Consider the following 22,745-nt stretch of genomic DNA (forward strand, 5'->3'; position numbering starts at 1 on the left):
AACAAAAATATTACTAACTAAATGCTGAAAATATTTATTTGTAATATATTTATGAATTCTTTGATATTTCATGGATAAAGAATTTCTTGAATGAAATGTTAGAATGGCATTTGTCCACTACGCTAGAAAAACTAACAAATGACGAGTGAGTAGAATATAATAGGATAGTTGCAGCCACAACTTCACGAAGGAAGCTATTAGGTGTACAAATAAGTTTCCGCGGTTTGTCAAAAGATGGCTCCACCAGAAGGTTATGGAGAAATTGTCAGATGTAAAACGTAATATCCCAAGTTTTGTCATCCGGCAACACCATAACCTTAAAGTACTAGTGATTCCGTATCAGCATCACGTAATTTTTTTCGTGCAAAAATGTCAAGTTTTATTCCGAATAAGCATCATTTGCGAGAACTTATGATTTACTTCTTTAATTTGAAAAAATCTGCAGCTGAGGCGCATCGATTGCTTCTAGAAGCATATGGTGAAGCTGCTTTAAGTGAGAGAAGTTGTCAGGAATGGTTTCAAAAGTTTAAGAACGGTGAGTTTGACGTGAAGGACAAAGAACGCAGTGGAAGGCCGAAAGTGTACGAAGACATGGAATTAGAAGTACTATTGGAGGAAGATTCGTCCCAAACGCAAAAAGAACTTGCACTTACTCTACAAGTGACTCAACAAGCAATTTCACATCGTTTAAAATCGTTAGGAATGATTCAAAAACAAGGAAATTGGGTTCCATATGAACTAAAGCCGAGAGACGTTGAACGCCGATTATGCATGAGTGAAATGCTGCTTGCCAGGAATAAAAAAAAAGAGTTTTTTGCATCGTATAGTCACTGGTGACGAAAAATGGATTCACTACGATAATCGAAAGAAGAGAAAGTCATGGGTTAAGTCCGGCGAACCATCAACATCGACAGCTAAGCCGAATATTCATGGAAAAAAACTCATGCTGTGTATTTGGTGGGATCAGCTTGGTGTCGTGTATTATGAATTGCTGAAACCAAGCGAAACCATTACTGGAGCTCTCTACCGAACACAATTGATGAGATTGAGTCAGGCACTTAAGGAAAAACGCGCCCATTACTACTCCAGACACGACAAAATTATTCTTTTACACGATAATGCTCGTCCACATGTTGCGGCGCCGGTAAAAACATACTTGGAAACACTCAACTGGGAAGTTTTACCCCACCCGCCGTATTCACCAGACTTAGCCCCTTCTGATTATCACCTGTTCCGGTCGATGGCACATGGTCTGTCTGAGCAGCGCTTCACATCATATGAAGACACCAAAAATTGGGTAGATTTGTGGATAGCGTCAAAAGATAAAGAGTTTTTTCGACGGGGTATCCGAATGTTGCCAGAAAGATGGGGAAAAGTAGTGGCAAATGATGGAAAATACTTTGAATAAAACGTAATGTACTTTTCCTTCACAATAAATTCCTAATTTTTTATAAAAAACCGCGGAAACTTATTTGTACACCTAATAGTATAACGAAAATCGTGAAAGCTGCTAATGAATCGCCGTTGTACGAAGAAATCTTCTTTATTGCTATGACATTGCTGATTTGTGGAAAAAACATTAGTAGCTATAGATATTAAATTTCCGTTTAAGGCGTTTACTAATTGTGCAGCACGAGCAGGTCATAGCACAAAAATGGTTATTTTGAAAAACTTCGAAAATGATAACGAAAATGAACTTTAAGAAATAATTTTTTTATTTATGTTTTAAAAAAATCGAAGGACCCCCGGAAAAGAGTATCACTCACAGGAGATTATGTTAAAAATTAAAAAATCGATCAAAAAAAATTGTTATTTAAATTTTTTTCTAAAAACTTATTGATCCGCCATCGTATATTAGGATGTTTAATTTTTTAAGTTCTTGCTCGTAGAAATCCCGTACAATGCGCTGGTTCTGACAATCTCTCAAGTGATAAGTAGTTGGATTTTTCGAAACTAGGTTGTACAATAGTAATTATTTCCATACACCACTTCGGTGGTTACATTTTTTCAAATGTTTGCTAAGCATTAATCGTCTCACTTTATCATCGACTTTGATTTTGGCTTCCTTCTTCTGTAATTTAAATGGGTTTTATATCAATTGTTCTGTGCTTACTATTGTTGTAAGCTCTACTAGTATATGTCGGTAATTACGTATGTATTTGAGTCTGCGCACGTATGTTGACGAGAGTCCAAATGGAGAGTATCAGCTGAGCCATGATTCTCTCCTCCACCCTTCCTTCTTACCAAGAAACCAATCTTTTCACCAGGCTCGGGGACTGTCTTACACTCTCGTCGTTCGAGCACCGAGTCAGGCTGGCAACATCCCAAGTCCCTTCGTACATCGCGTTCTAGAAATCGGGAATAGCACCTACACAATCATATAGCACTTTCACTAAACTAATCACTCGTTCATTCGAGCGAGAGAAATTAATTAATCGATAGATCAATTAATAGTCATTTCTTCATCTTACGACAAATAGATTCATCTATTCAACAACATAAGATTTTTGGTCAAAGACCTACCATACTATGATAATTTTGTTATGCCCAACTATATCTTCAGTCTGTTTGACAACAATAAGTAAGCAAAATCGGTCGAATGATCAGTACCAAAAAAATTAAAGAAAAGTGAAATAACTTTTAAATTAAGTTTAATTAAATGGTGTTATGTATTTTCTGGATCTTGATACTCTTAGAGTTGCGTGCATTATATTCTTCGCCACTTGATTTAGATTTTCCGTTAAACAGTTCGTAAACTTTCTGTTAGCAGTTCCTATTTCTTCATAGTTAATATATTAGCATTTTTTCTGATTATTTCATAGAATAACTGTTTTTATGTAGAATCGGTAATTCTTGTGCATCATTTTCTTTCGATAACATTTTCAATTTATTTTCCTTCGATATAAATTAATGACAATTAATCTTTTTATAAAAAGTATGTGTATAATTTTATTTTCATTAGTAATTGTTTAATAATCATAGAATTTGATATTATTTTGTGAGTGTTTTTTATAAACATTATTGCATTATATTTTGAATTACTCAATACGGAAAGAATTTTCTTTTGTTGTTTTAATGTAACTTTCATTTCCTGCATTCACGTATACACTATTGTAACAGCAGTTTACATGTATGTAGTTCTTATGATAATTAGCATCTCATATTTTATTCCAGTTGTAGTTTGATATTCGATGGTGAGAAATTTTGTAAAACAAAGTGTACTTATCTTGTGCACATATTATCTGGAAATAATTCTTTAAAGGTTTCAATAATTTTGTTCTCAAAAACAAAAAAGTCTTAAAATCAATCAAGGAACACTATCAAAATTTTTCAAAATTTTTAGACATTTTTTGAAAATTGGATTTTCCGGATTTTCCAAAAAGTCGAAAATTGTCTCAAAAAAATCTGAAAAAATTTGAGAGTATTTCTTGGGCAATTTTAAGACTTTTTTATTCTTAGAAATTTTCTTATTGCGAAAGTCTTTAGTTTTCGAGAAAAACGTTTCTGAAGTTAAAAAAGAAATTTCTACTTCGCCGCCATTTTGAGACGTACATTTTGGAATTTTTAATTTTTATAGGCCATATTTCCAAAGTTTGAAATGTTTTTGCAAACTTGTGCTCATTTTTGTTAAATAAAAACATGCTATTTTTATAGAAAATTTGGTTTTAAAATTTTTTTCGACTAATTTTTCAGTGCTTTTTTTCGAAAAAAGTCGCCATATTTTTTTTCTTGAAATCTAATGATTAATTTGACTTTAGAATCATGTAGAGCGACCCCAAAAACATAAAGTAAGTCATTTTTAGACATATTCTTGATGTTTAAGTACTTCAAAAATAAACACAAAGTAAAGTTAAAATTTTTGGCTTTTTCGGCGTTAATGAGTTAATAATGTTCTGATGCCAATCATCTCAGCAATATGTTCTTTTATATATCGTCGAACTTTGATAATTCAAACACCGACAATTCAAATTCCTGAATAATTCGAATTTCTAGATAATTCGAATATTTTTAGTTCGAATCGTTTAAAAATTTTTAATTTCGGTGCCCAAATAACTAACAAAATTCGAATTTTCGTTGTTCGATTTCTGAAATTTCCGGTATTTAAATAAATGAGATTTGAGTCGGACACCAAGTCGTAGAGGAATTGGTTCATAAAAGAATCGGCTAGCGAAGGACTCATAGCGCGTTAGAAGCCGCTTAAATTGCCTCACGTGCCCGTTGTTATTGTTGGTTATTCGAAAAGTTTTCGTTTGTTTCAAACGCATTCTCGCTGAAAATTTTTTTGGTTTTACGGACGTGCCCGGTGTGCGAGGTGCACGCATGTTCTCATTTTTTATGCCCTTTACAAGTAGTGGCTGGGTAACTGTTGTAGCGTGAGTTCGCTTTCTTCTGTTGCTATGTGCGTGAGTGACTTTTGCAAATGGCGTCGCTTTCGAGGCGACCGGATGTTTAACGGTGAGCATCAGCGTGTCCGTTGAGTAATTTGGCCCATTCTCGCTTACGGCGAATGCCTCCAGACCTATATGTCATCGATTTTCATGAAACTTGGTAGGATGATTGTTTATATGAAGAACAACATCCGTACAAATTTTTAGGTCAATATATTAATTATTTAAAAAGTTATTAACAATTAAAAAATTTCAACGAATTTTTTTTTTCTATTCATATCTCGCTAACCGCAAAAGCTATCGACACGAATGTTTTTTTAAAATACGTACAAAACTACATACTTTTAAGATAATAATATAGAAAACCATTTTTTTTATTTTTTCAAATGTTATTAACTTTTGAATATAAAAAGTAAATTTTTTTCGATGACGGTAGTCTTGGATTTCAAAAATTCTTTTTCCATCGTATTCCTTGGCCCTTTTTCTATGAAAAACTATTTTAACATTTTTGTAATCGGCACTTCCAGCCTCGTAATAAACAATAAACTAGTGACGGCGCCGACGCGCCGTTCGGACGGCCGCAGACGCTCGAGCGGCACACTAACCGATTGTAGCTTTCTTGTTGTATTTGTATTTTTCTTTTACTACAATTTGGTCTTTATTACCTCTATTTTATTATACTATTGTTAACCTAATATCAAATTCAGCTTTTATATTAATAATGAAAATGGGGAAAGCTCTAAATAAAATATTCACTTTAATTTTTGTTTTATTTTGAATAAATACATTTGTACGTTTATTATAGATATAACAATGGAATTATAATTAAATAACTACAACACGTTCTGTACAATAAATTCATTAGAATATGATACTTTCTTAATTTTTATCTGTTTTTCATTAAGCGGAATAAAAGCATGAGACATTTGTGTTCCTCTAATAGTCTTAGCTTTTGCGAAATCTAGTTTTAGTTCTTCTGTTATTTTTGCGTGCTCTTCGTTTGTACAATACGCAAAAGTCATATTCGGTAATGCTGACACTACCCACTCGTACAATTCTACAGCATTGCTTATATATTTGCCTCTTAAACTAGCTCGGCGGGCTAATCTTTTCACAGTTCCGCCTACTCCATCACACGGACTTTTTCCGTGGTAACTTGCAAAAAAGTGCCACTCTGCATGGATACAATACTTTTGATGATGATGGGCTAAATTAAAAAAATTGTATCGATTCTTGCACTGACTCGCAGCTCCATCAGACACATAAAAAATTTTGTGTACATTGTAGTTCTTACTTTTGATATAATTAATAAGTTTTTCTTGAAACAACGACACTGCTTGTACGTTGTGTTGAAAGTTTTCGGAAATTATCACAAATGATTCCTTCTCTACCTTACCATTTACTTTTCTATAAATAAAAAATGGATGTACCTTTACTTGAGTGTAACGCCAGTGAGCAGCTTGGACTTCATCTTAATGGGTGCAAACATAATTTTCTGCAAAGTCTGACATCACAACTATTTCATCTTCACTCAAATTTTCTATTGTTTTTCTTACAAAGTCACCCTGACTTTTAGCGATATAATTATGCAGTCTAAACTCTTTCATAAATTTTTGTCGGAAATGTTGAATGAATTCATTTTTTGTATACTGCACATCAATTAATTGACATCTATTGTCAGTAGTAGCCCATTGCTTAAATTCAAGTGTCTCTATTGAATGTGATTGAAGTACATCGAGGATCTTACTTAGTATATTATTTACACCAGGACAGTCAAAACATTCATCATAGTGACATGCTTCCGTTGTCTCTGAACATAATGCTTCATCTAAAATTTGTCGATAATTGAAAGGAATGTGGTCTTGCAATTTGAATTTTCTACATATTTTAAGTATAGGTTCTAGTAGCAGTTTAATATTTTGATGACTGATGCAAACACAAACATTATGAAAACGTTTTGATTCGTCTACTAAAATACATTGCGGAGGGCGATATCGACAAAATGTAGAAAACCCAAGGAACTTACCGTGTTCCTCAGTAAAAAGAGCAAAAATTTCTTTCATACTGTGTAGCAGTAAACGTTTTTGGAGCTTTTCTGATGACTGTCCTAGTTTTACAGTTTTGGTATCCCTCATACCAGGACATTCTCTACTTATTTCAAAATTGAAGAAAAAATCTATTACCATCTTGATTTGAACATCTGTTAGAGCTGATGACCTATTGCGTTGCACGGGCTGATAAAATATAGTTTCAGTTTCACGAATTTTTTTTGACTCACGAGCAGCATACATTGTACAACCTATTTTTTTCTGCATTTCAGATAGATTCCAAGTAGAAGGTGCAAATAACAAAATGTTAATTTTTTCTGAATAATTTTCAGCTTTATGGTATTTTAATTTTAAATCCTGCATAAATTTTGTTTCAAAATCACTTTGATTATCTGTAATGGCATTTTTGGAGTCTTTGAGGAATAACTTACTGAGACTTAATGTGACTGTACGAGGTGTGATCAAAAAGTAAGGTGAATTTTGAAATTTAGCGGGCTACGTCCGTTCGATCTTCGACTTTTTTATTTGGTTATGTCGGTACACTCGTCTAGAATATACGTTCCAAATTTCAGCTTTGTAGTATGTTTGGTTTGTTTGTGAGAGGCATCAAGGTTAGAAGTGTTTTGCGTGCTCCACGATTTGCTGCTGTCTAAAAACATGGATCAAAGAGTTTGCATTAAATTTTGTGTGAAAAATGGAATCAAATGTTCCAAAACACTTGAAATGCTGAAAGTGGCATACGGTGAGTCTACTTTAAGCCAAAAAAATGTTTATAAGTGGTATAAACTCTTCCAAGAAGGCCGAGAAGATACCGACGACGAACCTCGTTCTGGACGCCCCAGCACATCAACAAATGATGAGAATGTTGAAGAAGTGAAGAAAATAGTGTTGGGAAATCGTCGAATTACCATTAGAGAAATTGCTGATGATATTGGCATCTCATTTGGTTCGTGCCAATCAATTTTAACGAGTGTTTTAGACATGAGACGTGTGTCAGCGAAGTTTGTTCCGAAATTGCTCAATTTCGACCAAAAGAAACGTCGCATGAGCATCGCCCAAGAGCTACTGAATGACATCAACGATGATCCAGATTTACTCAACAGGGTTATAACAGGTGACGAAACATGGGTATACGGTTATGACGTCGAGACTAAGACTCAATCGTCCCAGTGGAGGCATTCTGGATCACCAAGACCAAAAAAAGCACGCCAAGTTCGATCAAATGTAAAGGTTTTGCTTACAGTTTTCTTTGACTGCAGGGGCGTGGTGCATCATGAGTTCTTGCCACAGGATAGAATAGTAAATAAGGAATATTACCTGCAAGTTATGCGCAATTTGCGCGAAGCAATCCGCCAGAAACGTCCGAATTTGTGGAAAAATAAAAATTGGCTTTTGCACCATGATATCGCCCCTGCTCACACATCGTTGCTTGTGCGCGAATTTTTGGCTAAAACCAACACAGTAACGATGCCACAGGCACCGTATTCCCCAGATCTGGCCCCCTGTGACTTCTTCTTGTTCCCAAAACTGAAGAGGCCCATGAAAGGACGGCGTCTTGAGGAGATAAAGACGGCATCGAAGGATGAACTAAACAAGATCACAAAAATGATTTTTTGAAATGCTTTGAGGATTGGAAAAAGCGTTGGTACAAGTGCGTTATATCCGAGGGGGATTACTTTGAAGGAGATAAAATAAAAATTGATGAATAAATAAATATTTTTTGAGAAAAATAAAAATTCACCTTACTTTTTGATCACACCTCGTATGTAGCTTTTTCTGTATAACTTCAGAATTTTTCTTATCGGCTGTGCTTATAATATCTATGTTCAATTGTTTGCACAATTTATTCACTGTTTCAAGCACTTCATTTTGTTGCTGACACAAACTTAAACTAAAATCTTCGTCTCTAGTGTCATCAGTATCAATGAATGGATTTTGAAATGATTCCGAATCGCACGAGTCTATCTCCATCGGCTTACCTTCCTGGCCTACTGGAGAAACAGATCTATTAATTTCTGATTCAATTTTGCTCTGCTTTTCTTGCTGTATATTTCTCACATAATCTTCTATCGAACGTGGAGTCTGATTATTATTGATCAGATTTTTTCGTTTTTTCATGATCCGATAACATACTACTCGGCAACTTTCACACAAAAATTAACCACTTTGCAAAAATGAAGAAAAGGCAGCATAGATCCCATCTGACAATTTTTTGAAATTCCCTCTACGGGCTTTTTCATGTTTATCAACAATATTTTTGCAATATTTAATGCTTATGAGGATCTTTCTTACCATTTTGAAAGCACAAAACTTCACTGGAATGGCAGACACAACCTTCTACGTGAACGTTCACGAGAAAACTAAATTTGGAGGACGAACCTCAGAGACTTATATTTCAGCCAGCCTACCTCACACCTACAAATTTTCTTAATAATAAATATTGTCATTATCACCTACACTATCTATGAGGCCATAAATTAGAACTGTCATTAGTGCGGCATCAGCTAATTGCCAGGTGCTTAAGCCTGACGCCAAGCGGCGCGTCTTAGGGCCCTTAATTATTATAGATTTGTATCACTAATACAAAAGCTGAATTTATTTGATATTAGGTTAACAATAGTATCATAAAATAGAGGTAATAAAGACCAAATTGTAGTAAAAAAAAATACAAATACAACAAGAAAGCTACAATCGGTTAGTGTGCCGCTCGAGCGTCTGCGGCCGTCCGAACGGCGCATCGGCGCCGTCACTAGTTTATTATTTATTACGAGGCTGGAAGTGCCGATTACAAAAATGTTAAAACAGTTTTTCATAGAAAAAGGGCCAAGGAATACAATGGAAAAAGAATTTTTGAAATCCAAGACTACCGTCATCGAAAAAAATTTACTTTTTATATTCAAAAGTTAATAACATTTGAAAAAATAAAAAAAATGGTTTTCTATATTATTATCTTAAAAGTATGTAGTTTTGTACGTATTTTAAAAAAACATTCGTGTCGATAGCTTTTGCGGTTAGCGAGATATGAATAGAAAAAAAAAATTCGTTGAAATTTTTTAATTGTTAATAACTTTTTAAATAATTAATATATTGACCTAAAAATTTGTACGGACATTGTTCTTCATATAAACAATCATCCTACCAAGTTTCATGAAAATCGATGACATATAGGTCTGGAGGCATTCACCGTAAGCGAGAATGGGCCATTTATAGTCCTCGCAAGCAGTCGGAGAGGTTCATCATTGTGCGAGCGAGCATTCGTGCCGGCCCGCAACAGTTGAGCACCTCTTTTATGACGCCGCTGTACCTGATTACCATCCCGAGCATGGTTTTTGACAGATTTTCTTTTGTTTTTTGTGTATTTTTTGTTGGCTGTATCAGCAAGTGAAGTGTTTTTTTGGTATTTGATTGGCATATTTTTTTTAATTTTATTTTATATTGATGTCATCCTTTTCTTCTCATTTCAGGCTCTCTCATGTACGAATATAATATATTATTATATAATATAATATAATGTATAATAATAATATTATATATTAAAAATATTATTATATATTATTATTATATATTAAATAATTATATAATAATATAATATAATGTCGCAACCTGCGCGGCTAGTAGGTTGCTGAGTAATCGGAATAATTTTGCTTTCTGAATCCCTGCATTAATAAAGTTGTAAATAGATTTATAGGCTGGTAATAATTTAGTTATTAAATTCAACAATTCTCTCTTTACAACTGTAAGTACCTAAGTTGATTGAGAATTAATCAATATGAGAGTCAAAAAAATGTGATTTCACATTCATATTGCACCCTAATGTCTCAAAATATTTAATTATTTTAGCTTTAATTTTGTTAGTTTTCACTTTATTTTTATTCAAGAAATTTATTATAATAAATTTATTTAAAACTATTTCTTACAGCTTTTTCTTTATCATGTTTTCTCTTCATTCATGTGTTTCTCTAAGCATTTTACTAATTTGTAGCACATCAAAAACGCCTTTTTTTAGTTTTGCTTTAGAATTGTTGTTTTAAGTACTTGTAACATTTTCCTTGCTGTATTTTATTTAGGAAATTAGCAAATTGCTTCATTAAGCCTAATTTAATATGTATAAGTATAAGCAGTATTATTTAGAATTCACCAGAGCTTCATGGATTAAATCCATCGAATTAACCTGAATCAAAGTCCTTTGAATTCATACTTTTCCGGTGTGATGATTCTTACGGTCATGACTAACCCACTATCATGTAAGAAACAAGGATACTTAGTGAATCCAGATTGTTGCCCTAAAATGACTGTTAAAATTATGAAATGCAAACTAATCTGTATTCTGGATATTTTGTTTTATTTAAAACTAACTGAATATCTTCATAGTGCTCTTTAAGTTCTGTCGAACTTGCTAGAGGTATCGGTGATCATACGTTCATATTATGAAATAATACTGCCTTCAGACTATTTCTTGAAAAATCCAAAAACATTCTCCACTCTTCGTCTTTGTAAACACCAGGTTCCGACTTATCCATGATCCCATTTACATCGTTACCGTATACTAATGAGGGTTATTCTGACATAGTAAAGAATTGCCTGCATGCCTCTTCTTTATTATGAAAACTGTGTACTTTCACGTTTTTCTTCAATCAATTTTTATGTTTTTTAAATAATATTAAATATTCTGCTATATATTTTGGCAAACCTAGGTCTGTCACGAGATTATTCAATTATTCCTTTGAAATTTGTTTTCAAGCTTTATCGTTCTCATTATAATGAATGTAATATTTGTTGTTATCAGATAATGCATCATCGCTTTTATCAAAATCCTCTTTAACGGTGACTACAATGTCACTTTATTCCATTTCTTCATTGTTATCGGAGCCAGAAATTGCTAAAATCTCTATGGATGATTTATACTCACGATATTATCATCGTCATCATTGTCATTTTCTCCTTTTTTCTTTTTCTTTTTCTTTTTTCTCTTCTTTTTCTTCTTTCTCTTCTTTTTCTTCTACTGATCGATCTACTAGTCTTGTAACTGACGATACTTCAACGTAAGTTAAACTACCTTTTTTATACTTATTGGCTTCTTTACAAATATTCTGACAATAAAAACAATTTTGCTCATCTATTGGTTCATTGCATATTGTTGATATTATAAATATCACTTCTTTACTCTGTTAATGATTATTTCAGTGATTTAAGTTTCATGTTATTTTTTTGTATCTGTACGTTAGAGATCCAAGTCCGATCGTTGAGGAATCCACCGTTCTACTGTTGATAACCTTCATTCCTCCCTAGGCCTATGTATAAAGGTTTTCCCGACTTTTTGACGAAGAATTGATCATCTCGTCAGATACACTACAGCTTCGTTCTTAATTCTCTGACACTTCCTAGCAAAGCAGCCCGCCTCAGCTAGCTTCAATATCTCGGAATATCATAAGATGGATTATGCCACACATCCCTTCTCAGGTAGTCACCATCTGCAGCATATTGTGAGATAGCAGGATTGCTAATAATGTCACGGAAAAGGCGAGAATTGTAGATCAACAAGTCTGCTCCTGCGTTAATCCTCTTTCAAAATATAGATTCAACAATTTTCAAACATCAATTTTCTTACCAAGATATTATGGGTACTTCTTCCACACCATGGCGGTGAAAGGCCCGCGCTAAGTAAAAACTATAAAGAAATAGTAACTGAAATGATTAAACATTTCAAAGCAATGTTCTCTTCTTTAAAAATATTTTTCCTTTCAGAATTCGATTTTCAATTTGTAAAAATTTTTGAGTAAAATTCAATTTGAACGTCAAAACTTAACTAAAGTCGAGCGTGTACATTTTAACAGCTGAGAAACCAAATCCACAAGCTTCAAATGGACTAACCCCTAACTTACAAATCACAACCCGCAAAACACAAACCTCAAACTTACAAGCTTCAAACCAACAAGCCCTTTCTCCCATAGTAAAAGATTTACAGGCACAAGGTTATAGAATTGGGGCTTGTGACCTCAGATTTGGTAGGTTTGAGACTTGTAAGCTCAGGATTGGTGGGTTTGGAATTCATGAATTTGTGTCTTGTAAGCTTGAAGTTATTAGATTTGGAATTTATTGGCTTGGGATTGGTGGATTTGAGGTGTCTAGGTTTATGGATTTTGGATTTATAGGTTTGAGGTTAATGAGTTTTGATTTATAAGTTAATGGTTAGTCATTTTCAAGCTTGTAGATTTGGAGTATCTGCGGTTGAAATGTAGGGGCTCAGGATTAGTTAACTTTTGGCAGTCAAATTGAGTTTGACTCAAAAAATTTTACAAATTCAAGCTCCAAATCTGAAAAAGGAAACCTCTAGAGAACTTCTTATTACTTATTACTAATTTCTAAAGATTTTTAATGATTTGGATGCTAGTTGAATAGCCAATGTAAGGTTAGGTTGCTTATAATAAATACTGAGAAATTTAGAAGCATAAAAATGTCAAAATACAATAACTCTGCAAAAAAATATATTTGACTAAATATATTTGACTAGACCTAACGGAATTCAAAAGTACAAGATTGGCACTTTAAAATATTCTGAATACTTCTAATGAAAAGAACAAACTTTTGTTGCTGCATAACCTCATAAGTCAAAATATGTCAAAAAACTATATTTTTTGCGATTTTGTGTTAGAACACCTTAAAAACCTGACGTGATAGAGCAATTATATAATCAGTTTCGGTTTATGCGCGATAAATTATTACAATAATGATTGTTGACTATTTAATGTTTAGGAGCAAAATCTTGTAGGGTAGCGTAATCTATATTGCTGTGACGGATAAAATTGTATTGATCACAAGAGAAATTGAAGTCATAGTAAGCAGACAGTAAGTCTTAATCAAATAAATAATGGTTTTATTTATTTATAAATAATTATTCACGATGATTCAAACAATTTATTCATTAAGTCAATCCTTATATTTTAAGTTTCTAAGCTTTCTTAATATAAATTAAATGTTAATGTCTCTCTACATTAAAATATTAATTAACTATTTAAAAGAGCGCGATTAGAGTGACACCACCTCATCATAAGCATATTGCTTTCTGGACTTATGCTCGCAGCTGAGATAGCTCAAGCAAGTAACATAAGCAGTTTGAAGTTACGTCCTCGTTTTGGATTTCGTGATGTAAATATCTCTCCTGGAATTCCTTCTAGCATTGGTTTCCATGTTTCATATGATTGCATTGATAGTTGATGATGAAAATGTTTGCTTTCTTCTCAATTAAACCTTATAATTTTTAGAGAGCAATTTACGACCGTGTGTGTGCTTTGTCCTTTCAGTATTTGAAGACCTGATTTGATCTTTCCGTTAGGCTTTCACAATGTGTCGTGATATGCCATTTTTCATGGCACTGGTTGTAGCATGCGGCTGTTTTCCAAACTCTGCAGTTCACCGAACCAATACCAAATGTTCTACTATCATTCATCAACTTTGTTGTAGCTCTTTCTAATGACAGAATACTGGCATCATGTGTTCCACTGTAAGCTCCTCTAACTTCCAAAGATTCTGTATCTGTCTATTTTAAGTTGATGACCATATTAATTGCTTCCACCACTTCTGTTTCTGTAAAATCATATTCATATTAAGTATGCTTATCGTTTTCCTGTGCGTCAGTTTCAGACAGTATGATATTAGCAAAAAAAATGCTACGGACATTTTTTTCGTAATTCTGGTATCTCCAGTAAGGTGTGTTTTGTATCATCTTCTTCATCTCCGCATAGCCGGTAGTTATTGCTGAGCCTATGGCCTCTTTTGATCAGATGCACTCGAAAACATCCACATTCACTAAGTTTCTAACAAAGTCAGTCAATATTCGACTAAAAACTCATTTCTTGATTTTTGGTATGAGTGCGTACATGTTTCGTCCACTACTCAACGAATCTCAGTTCCCCTGCCATCTCTAAAATAGTTTCCCTTGTTTTTTTATCACGGACGCTTTCTCTTTTCCTCGGTGATTTTTGTTTTACTCTGTCGACTCTCTTCTTGCTCAAGCCATACTACCTCTTACCGATGGTGATTTACGCGCGCGCACGCGTGTGTGTGTATGTGTGTCGGTATGAATAAGTCGGTGAGTTCTAGATGGATAATTTTTACCAAGGATATGTATACAATACAGTGATAAATTGATTACTATAAGTTCTATGCTAGATGAAATCTCAACAGGCCTCAAAAAATAATATATATTACTTTTTAACAATATGTCTTTTATCGTCATAGCTAATATTGTAATATTTTTTTAATAGTGCATCCTATACTAAATGGAACATATCCACTAACGGAGTTAAAAAATATCGTACAACCTTTATCATCAGAGAAACGAAAGAAAGGGAAAACTTATGGGTTAATTACTCAATTATTGTTAGAATTAAACCAATTAGAAGGAGCAGCATGGACAAATGAAAAGTGGAATTCAAGTGGTCTTCATTGGAATGATTTCGTAGATGATGAAGTCAATATAAGCCAGATTATTAAAAAACATGTAAGTTTTTGTTGATTGGTAATGTTATACTAATTATGATTCATAAAAGGCCTGTTTTGTATGACATTATAAGTTATGCTTCAGGTATGCGTAAGGTAGACGTAATGTTGAAAATCACGAAAAGAAAATTATTATTTTCGTATATTTTCATGGCTTAATTCCAATCATTTATTAATCTAATACATGAGAAATACCCCTAAATTCTATTAATAGTAGTATCAAATTGACTAATTATGTATATAGATACAATGGATAGTAGTATCTATATAAGTTTATGGATTGGAAGAGTCTAAGCTATAACAATAAAAAATATTTTAAAGAAAATCTAGATTTTCTTTCGTTTTTTAAAATTATTTTAACTTGTATTTTCATTTGTGTTCATTTACATAATCTAACACTATTACTTTCAATAATTGGTCGATCTCTTCTTATTTCAGAGATGAAGGTGAGTAGTTCCTAAAGTGAAAGTGTAGGGCACGCATCGTGCGAGGTATTTTCGATCTTAGGTGATGGTTAGATGGAATTTTTTTTTCATTCCTTCAAAGTGAATTTGGCTTTATTTTCCGGATTATTCCATGAATTTTTTATATACAAATTGTTACATGATTTTTAGACATAAATTGATGTGCTTTTACACGAATATCGACAATCCATACTTAAACATTCGAAAATTAGCCACTCTGCATTGAAATCACGCGGATAACACTATTCGTTAGCCTTGTAATGAAAAATAAACAATTCTCAATATTAAATAGAAATATTCTTTATTAAGTCACGAACTTAGTCTTAGTAGACACAGCTCGTTACATCAATGTGCCGTTCAAAATTTTATTCTGACATGAGAGAAAATTAATTTAGGCTGCTTTTTGCTCATAAGAGAGGAACTTGTGAGTTAAGTTCTAATAAGGAAGGTACCCCAGCTCGAATTCACCGATTTTAATAATTCTGGTATATGTTGTAGTATATTGAAAAAAAAAGAGATTCGTATTTTTTTATCGTTCAAAACTCAATTATTTTTTCACTGCGAAAATTCATGTCAATTTTTCAATTTTTCGTGCATTAAAAATAGGGGTTGCAACCACAAAAAATTAAACACACCAGAATTTGTTAGACCTTTTAGAAAGATTATTATTCCCTTGGTTTTACTAAAAATATTGATTAGGAGAAAAGTTATTTGAAAAATACTGTTTTTAATTGTGAACTTAGAGGAAATAAATATGTTTTTAGGACAATAAAAAAAATACGGATTTCTTGTGTTTTGATGTACTATAACCTATACAAGAATTATCAAAATCAATCAGTTCAGGTTGGGGTATCTTCCTTGTAAGTCAATCATTAAGGAGAGAAAGGTAACAAGGCTAACCACTGAATAACTGAAACATATCTCAGAAAGAGGCTGAGAGTTTATTTCTTCTCAAACAAGGCGAATTCGTACCCGTGGCAGAGGGGGGTCCCTTGGACGCTGTGTAGCTCCTTAAGCACTATTTTAGCAATATTGCACAAATTTTGAACAGGTTTTTACGCGATTGTGAACGCAAAGTGAAAAGTATATATTTTAACAATTGAATTTAAGACCCACAATTTTATGTCATTCGTTTAAATAAACGAATAGAAGAACATTTACATCACAATCAACATAAGCTTTTAAAACAATTTTAGTTTATAGTGCACAGAAACTTATTCAAGATCGTATTTGTAAATTTAACACATGCAATTTAAATAATAATTTATTTAAGAATTCGCACATTTGTTCTTTTACTGATATAAAATCGACGAGCGAATAACAATAGTTTTTACCAATTTTATAATTATGCACATTCAGATCGTCATGTTGCTATACAATTTTGAATAAATTATTAATTTTTATTTCTAGATAACTATGTTCAATAGTTAGTTATCAATTTGTTAAATTCTTGTTTTTTTTCCTTAAAATGTTAGTAGATGAGCTATGGCGGTTCTAAAACACTTGAGAACTCCCGATGACACAATCTGTATTTTAGAACTGCGACACGGTTTTCGCGAAGACGGATGCAGTTATTTGTAAAAAACCGTACTATGGTTCGTGAGGATGCCTCTATCCTAAAAATTAAAAAAAAAAGACGAAAATTTATTAATTATTCTAAATAACGCAATCCGTGTTTTAGAACTACCACCGGATTTTCACCGAACCCAATGTAGTTATTTATGATAAAAAAATTTATTCTTGTTAGTCAAGATGCCCCTATTTTAAAAATGCAGTAAAAAGACGAAAATTTATTTATTATTATAAATAAATGACAATGCTGTTTCCGCAATGAAACAGCTAGTGTTTTAGACTGTATCAGCTATCTAATATACCTTTGAGAAGAATCTTGTTTCTGTTTATAAAAGTAGTGTTAAAATTTATTTAATAAATACATTTTATCAATAAATTATAAACGGAATGTGCACGGATAGGACGTTGAATCAAATTTGACACTATTTAATGAAATTTACAATTATTTGTATTAAAAAGTATTATATAAGTATATGATTCAAAATATATTTAAAAAATAAACATAATTAACATTAAAATAAATTTAAATATATATTTCGGAGATCGGCTAGAGGTCTTCTTTGTAGTGGCGCTGGTGATGGTGGTAGTTGTGGTGGTGGCCACATTTGCCTCGATAGTGCCGAGGAGAGGGAGCGATCGCCTGTTTGAGTCGTTGAATCGACTCATTTTGTTTTTTTTGCTGCTGCGGTGTCGCCTCTTGTGCTGTTCCATCAGGAAGTACTCTCATGTCTTCCTCCTGATCTTCAATGATTTCTCGAACATTGGAAAGATGAGTATGAATCGGTGGGACAGCGCTTGTACGTGTATCCCATCGAGTCCACTTCTTACGTAGCGCCTTTCTGCTTCGCATGGCGACAACTTCGGTTTTGCATACGACAACAAACTTGTGACGCGCAAGGTCCTCCTCTCGGTTCTGCTGTAGCTTCTTCAGCACACGAGTCAATCTCAAAGCACAGAAGAAACCAAAGCGAGAAGCTTCAGCCTGTAAATGGGAAAAAGAGAATTATTATCTTCAATATTAACAAAATACACACACAGACACACACACACACACACACACACACACACACACACACACACACACACACGTGTACGCACGAATATATACATACACATAGATATATATAAAGAAAAGGAAAACTTTATAACGGGGATTTAGCCCGGTTTATCCCGTAAATATAAAAAAAGAAACAATAAATGGGAAATGTTCGAGCGAAGTCTGAAGCTTCCTGGATTGTCCGTCTTCCCAGGTCCGGTGCTCGTCATGCCGGTGATAGGACAGCCGGATCTGCGCAGATTCGTAGTGTTGGCCAAAAAACGCGAAAGTCGAAGATTCAAGAGCGGGCGTCGGCGCGAAAAAGCGTAACGTTCGAAGAAGGCGGCGGGATACGATTAAATAAAAAAAACTTACGGGGAACAGTATTTTTAATCGATAAAAGTTAACAAAAGCGGTCGGAAGGAGGGAGAGAGCACGCTGAAAGGATGGATAGAGAGTCCTCTAGGCACGCAAACGAGTCACACGGTTTGCGTTGACGCGCACGCACGAATTGTAGGGCACCACGTACACTATGCGGCTCGGTTTCTTCTAACGAAAGTTCCTCGCGCAACAAAGTCCTGCTCTACCAGCTACAATTTCGTCCTAATCAATCAATCAGTGCGCGCGATCACTCACTAAGACGCGACTATGTTTCTCTCTCTCTCTCTCTCTCTCTCTCTCTCTCTCTTCGCGTCTCGCTATCGCGCAGAGAGGTATCCCTGCGTACTCGCATCTCTCTCTCACCTCATTCACCTTATTCCGAACAGAAGGGTAATTACATATGCAGATATAAATAATAAATGAATATAAATATAATAAATTCATAAATACATAGGATAAGTTCGGAAGAATATGTAATATTTACATATCGTTACAGGGAGAGAGAGATATAACCAGTTTGCAATTTCACTCGTTATAACTTACATTTGTCTCAGTCAATTGCTGCTTCTCATGCAGCACCTTTTGCTTCTCTACCGTCAACTTTATAAATTCCGAGTAAGAAACAAAGGATGGTAGCGGCAAATCACACGTGACTCGACCATACCCCGTGTACAGTCAGGAACCTACAAAATAAGGATCAAAAATTAATCTCCCTAGTGACTGTTCCATAGGAGAAGGAGGCATATCCTTCAGAATGGCTTTTTTTAACTAAAGGTAACAATAGTAGCATCAATTCAAGTAGCAGCAATCTCAGCAGCAGTAGTAGACACAATGGCAGCAGTGAACAGCAGCAGAAGACACGATAGCAACAACGGTAGTAAGAAAAGTGAACAAAAGAAAGTGAAAAAAAAATATACATATATATTTCGTTCTAAAAGCATGATAGCGAAAAATAGTTCGGAAAAAAATTTTAGGGTTTGGAGGGGAATAGCCGATGGTGATCTCCAACTTTACCTTGAACTTGAAATTCAAGGTTATTTGAAAGTCAACTTTATTTTATAAATGGAAACCCCTATGTTTTATCCCGGATTCGAATAGAGCGGGAAATTTTACGTTTAAATCATGTAATATGTATGGGTTCCAAATGACCCCCATCCCACCCCCAAAGTTATTTCGAGGTCAATCTTACTAGGATCCCTCATTTTACGTCGCAGGTTTAAATTCTACGTGAAATTATACGTTCACGTAATGGGATATTTATAGGGTCCGAAAAACCTTCCATCCCACATTTCAAGGTTAACCTTACTTTTTGAATGGGAACCCTCAATTTTTGTCGTAGGTTTGAATTTAGGACTTTGGGGGTGGGGTGGGGGGTCATTCGGACCTCATAAATATCCCATCATCAAGAACGATGTCTTTCAACCTCAGTTAGTGAGGCTAAAAAACATCGAGCTTGAGGATTACACGAGATGGCTTGATATCCCTGTAGGAGGCTATCAAAGCACTTCATCTGTTTACGTTGCACGCTGACTTGAACATGTCGGAGAGGCAAAGATGTCAGAGCTATATGAGTCATTTTCTCTTCATTCATAATAGACTCAATAGCTTTCTAAGATTTGGCGGAGTATTACAACAACAGTTAAATGAGAGAAAAGTCGTATGACAAGATATCAAATCAGCATTCAACAATAAAATTCGCACTTGAGTTATCGACAATTGTGGATACTTGGACATCATTGCTTTCGTGAATGCAGCACGTCTTGTGTTCGAGACATAAATCAAGATAATTCTCAACAGGTACAGTTCTATTAAGGTAAACACTGAGCTAACAGCAAAGTTTATTATTCAGAAAAGCGACGAAGAAAGCACCGCAGTAAAATATTTTAGCACGAAAAATGCTACCATCTATCAGAACAACGATTTATCTTCATTGGTTTGAAGATAATGTCAGGCAAGTCATCATGAAAGAGATGGAAGAGTAAACTTGGCACTCTCTATAACTATGCTAAGACAGGTCGCTATTCGATTTGGAACTAAGTTTGTGGTGAAGCTCAAATGAGAGTTTCAAGTCTTTTTCCTAAACCGTGTTTCCGGAGCATTGGCGGAGAAGAACAATCTCTACGATGAATTGCTCGACAAACTGCAGCACTTTAATCTTTTCGTCGATCACATTGAAGGAGACAAATTAAAATTCTTTGTACAGTAGTTTTGCAAGCTTGTAAATAAATAATTGAAGGAGCAATGGCAAATGGAATGCTTCACAGATGAGGGCAAGATTTGGGCTTAAAAAAAAATATTTCTTCGTATTAACATTTAACAAAAATAGCAATAAGTGTGTGCGGGCTCGGTAATATAGCAAGAATGGGGACTCAATCCTACATCTTCTCTGTATTGTTTCTTATATTTATTTGTTTTAGTAAGAATTTTGATGTAATTCTTATTATCTTTATTGTCAATCAAAGAAGTCGTAAGCTATGATCTATCTACAAATTTCTTTCTTTTATCGGTGCTCAGTAATCGCAAATACTTTCTCGAATCTTTGAATTCTAATCTTTGAATTAACGTCTGTCAAACAAATAACAATTTCTATCATCATTATCTTCATTATCATCATCATCAATTTCACTATCAGCAGTTTCACAAGAAATGTCCTGTACTCGAATAGTACTATTGAATTCATCAGACGTTTTATTGAAGTAGTTGGAATCGTTGGGTATAAAAGTTTTATCAACATTAGAGGTTATATTCAGCTTAGATTTATCGTTCTTTTTGAGAATTAATTTTTTTTCTTTGTTTTTTTAGTACTGCTACTGCTCACTGTTACAAGTTTCTTCAAAGGAGCAACGATAAGTTTGAAGGTCTCGTTCATTGTCTTCTGGAAACTGGCTTTTTTTCCTTCAATAACTTATGCTTGCATCTGGTGGCTTCACAGGCTTTAATCATCTGCATCAATACATTGTTTTCCTGCTCAAATTCAGCCATGTTAACTCTTCAACGACTCAATACATAATGATCGACTGACGACTATGTCGTTATATTTATAGCGAAACAGTCAAAACCTTTCCTATATCTGCCATGATTAATTGCTCTATCTTTATCGGTAACTATGAAACTATACTTGTCCTCTTGCTAACATTTTGCTCAAATTTCATGTGATTTAACGAGACATAACAGAGTTTACGTGATCATCGTAAATGTGTCGTAAATTTACATCGTCTTGACTAAATATCTTCAACAAATTGACATTGTCTGTGATCAAATATAATCCCTCCGTTACGGTACAGTTTATTTGCCTCATCTTAGTCAGTTTGTTAGATTATCGTGGCTTATCCGATCGATTTATTTATCTTGTTGATCCGTTAGTTTTATAGTTAGTATGATCAAGCAGATCGTTCAGTTCTTCAGTTTATCAGACCAATTACTTTTTGTTCAATTGACTCATTCGTTGTTACAGATTCTTGATAGGTTAGGGCTCTAACGACGTGATACATCCTGGTAGTTCGATTGGTCTAGGCAACCTAAATTTAACAGTTTTTTGAAATTTCAATCGAGATCCTGAACTATTTTGCAGACTCTCGGGGACAGTAAAGCGAACAGTCTTATATTTTCTTTTGATACCGACCACTGATTGGTCTGATTCTTTCTTTTCTTCTTGCTGACCAACTCCTTACCACCCTTGCACTCTACACTTGACTCACTCTTCTGGCTCCTAGTACTCAGCTGCTGCTTCTGACGACCTGCACTGAACTACCCTGGAATCTGACTCACTGACTGAAATCTCTCTTACTGACTCTCCCGCTTTCATTCAATTGCTCACTCTTTCTTTTTCTCCAACGCTAGTTACATCTCCAGTTGACCTAATTTTACAGTGGCATGCTATGTCGTTAATTGGTCGTGCACCCGCCGTGAGCCATTACCCCATACCAGCACTCGGTCCCTTATCTCTCTCTCTCTCTCTCTCTCTCTCTCTCTCTCTCTCTCTCTCTCTCTCTCTCTCTCTCTCTATCTCTCTTCTTCGCTCTATCTCTTTTTCGCTTGATGTCGCTAGCCCCTCTCTCGGTTCGCCAATCATTATTTGGCCGCTGAAAGAAAACAAACCGCATTAGGCGCCCAAAGTCGGTTGCTAGGCCAGCCGAGAGCAGAGATCCTAGAGAGCAGGAGAGGAAAATAGTGTCGTCGCCTCCTCTCGTCACAAATCTGATATTGACAAAGAAAAATATATTGAAGATTTACATATAACTTATGAAAATTTTGCTGAGGAAGATTGTTTTAATTTATCTGAACCTAAAAAACATAATCATAATTCTTCTAAACAATTATTTTATCCAAAAAGACTAATGAAACATTCTTCCACAAA

The 22,745-nt window shown here is 34.3% G+C and overlaps 1 protein-coding gene across 3 annotated transcripts in view; it reads left to right on the top strand.

Annotated features, from left to right (window-relative positions):
* LOC131675580 (eukaryotic translation initiation factor 4 gamma 3-like) overlaps nucleotides 1–22,745 on the top strand; it is a 795,898-nt gene that overhangs the window by 617,291 nt on the left and 155,862 nt on the right. For all 3 annotated transcript variants that reach the window (XM_058954612.1, XM_058954614.1, XM_058954613.1), the window contains one exon: nucleotides 14,701–14,936. In XM_058954612.1, coding sequence (XP_058810595.1) covers nucleotides 14,701–14,936 — 236 coding nt within the window. The remainder of the gene's footprint in view (nucleotides 1–14,700; nucleotides 14,937–22,745) is intronic.

This window comes from Phymastichus coffea, unplaced genomic scaffold (assembly GCF_024137745.1).
Source record: "Phymastichus coffea isolate CEN01 unplaced genomic scaffold, Cenicafe_Pcof_1.1 PCOF00026, whole genome shotgun sequence".
Taxonomy (NCBI): Eukaryota; Metazoa; Arthropoda; class Insecta; order Hymenoptera; family Eulophidae; genus Phymastichus; species Phymastichus coffea.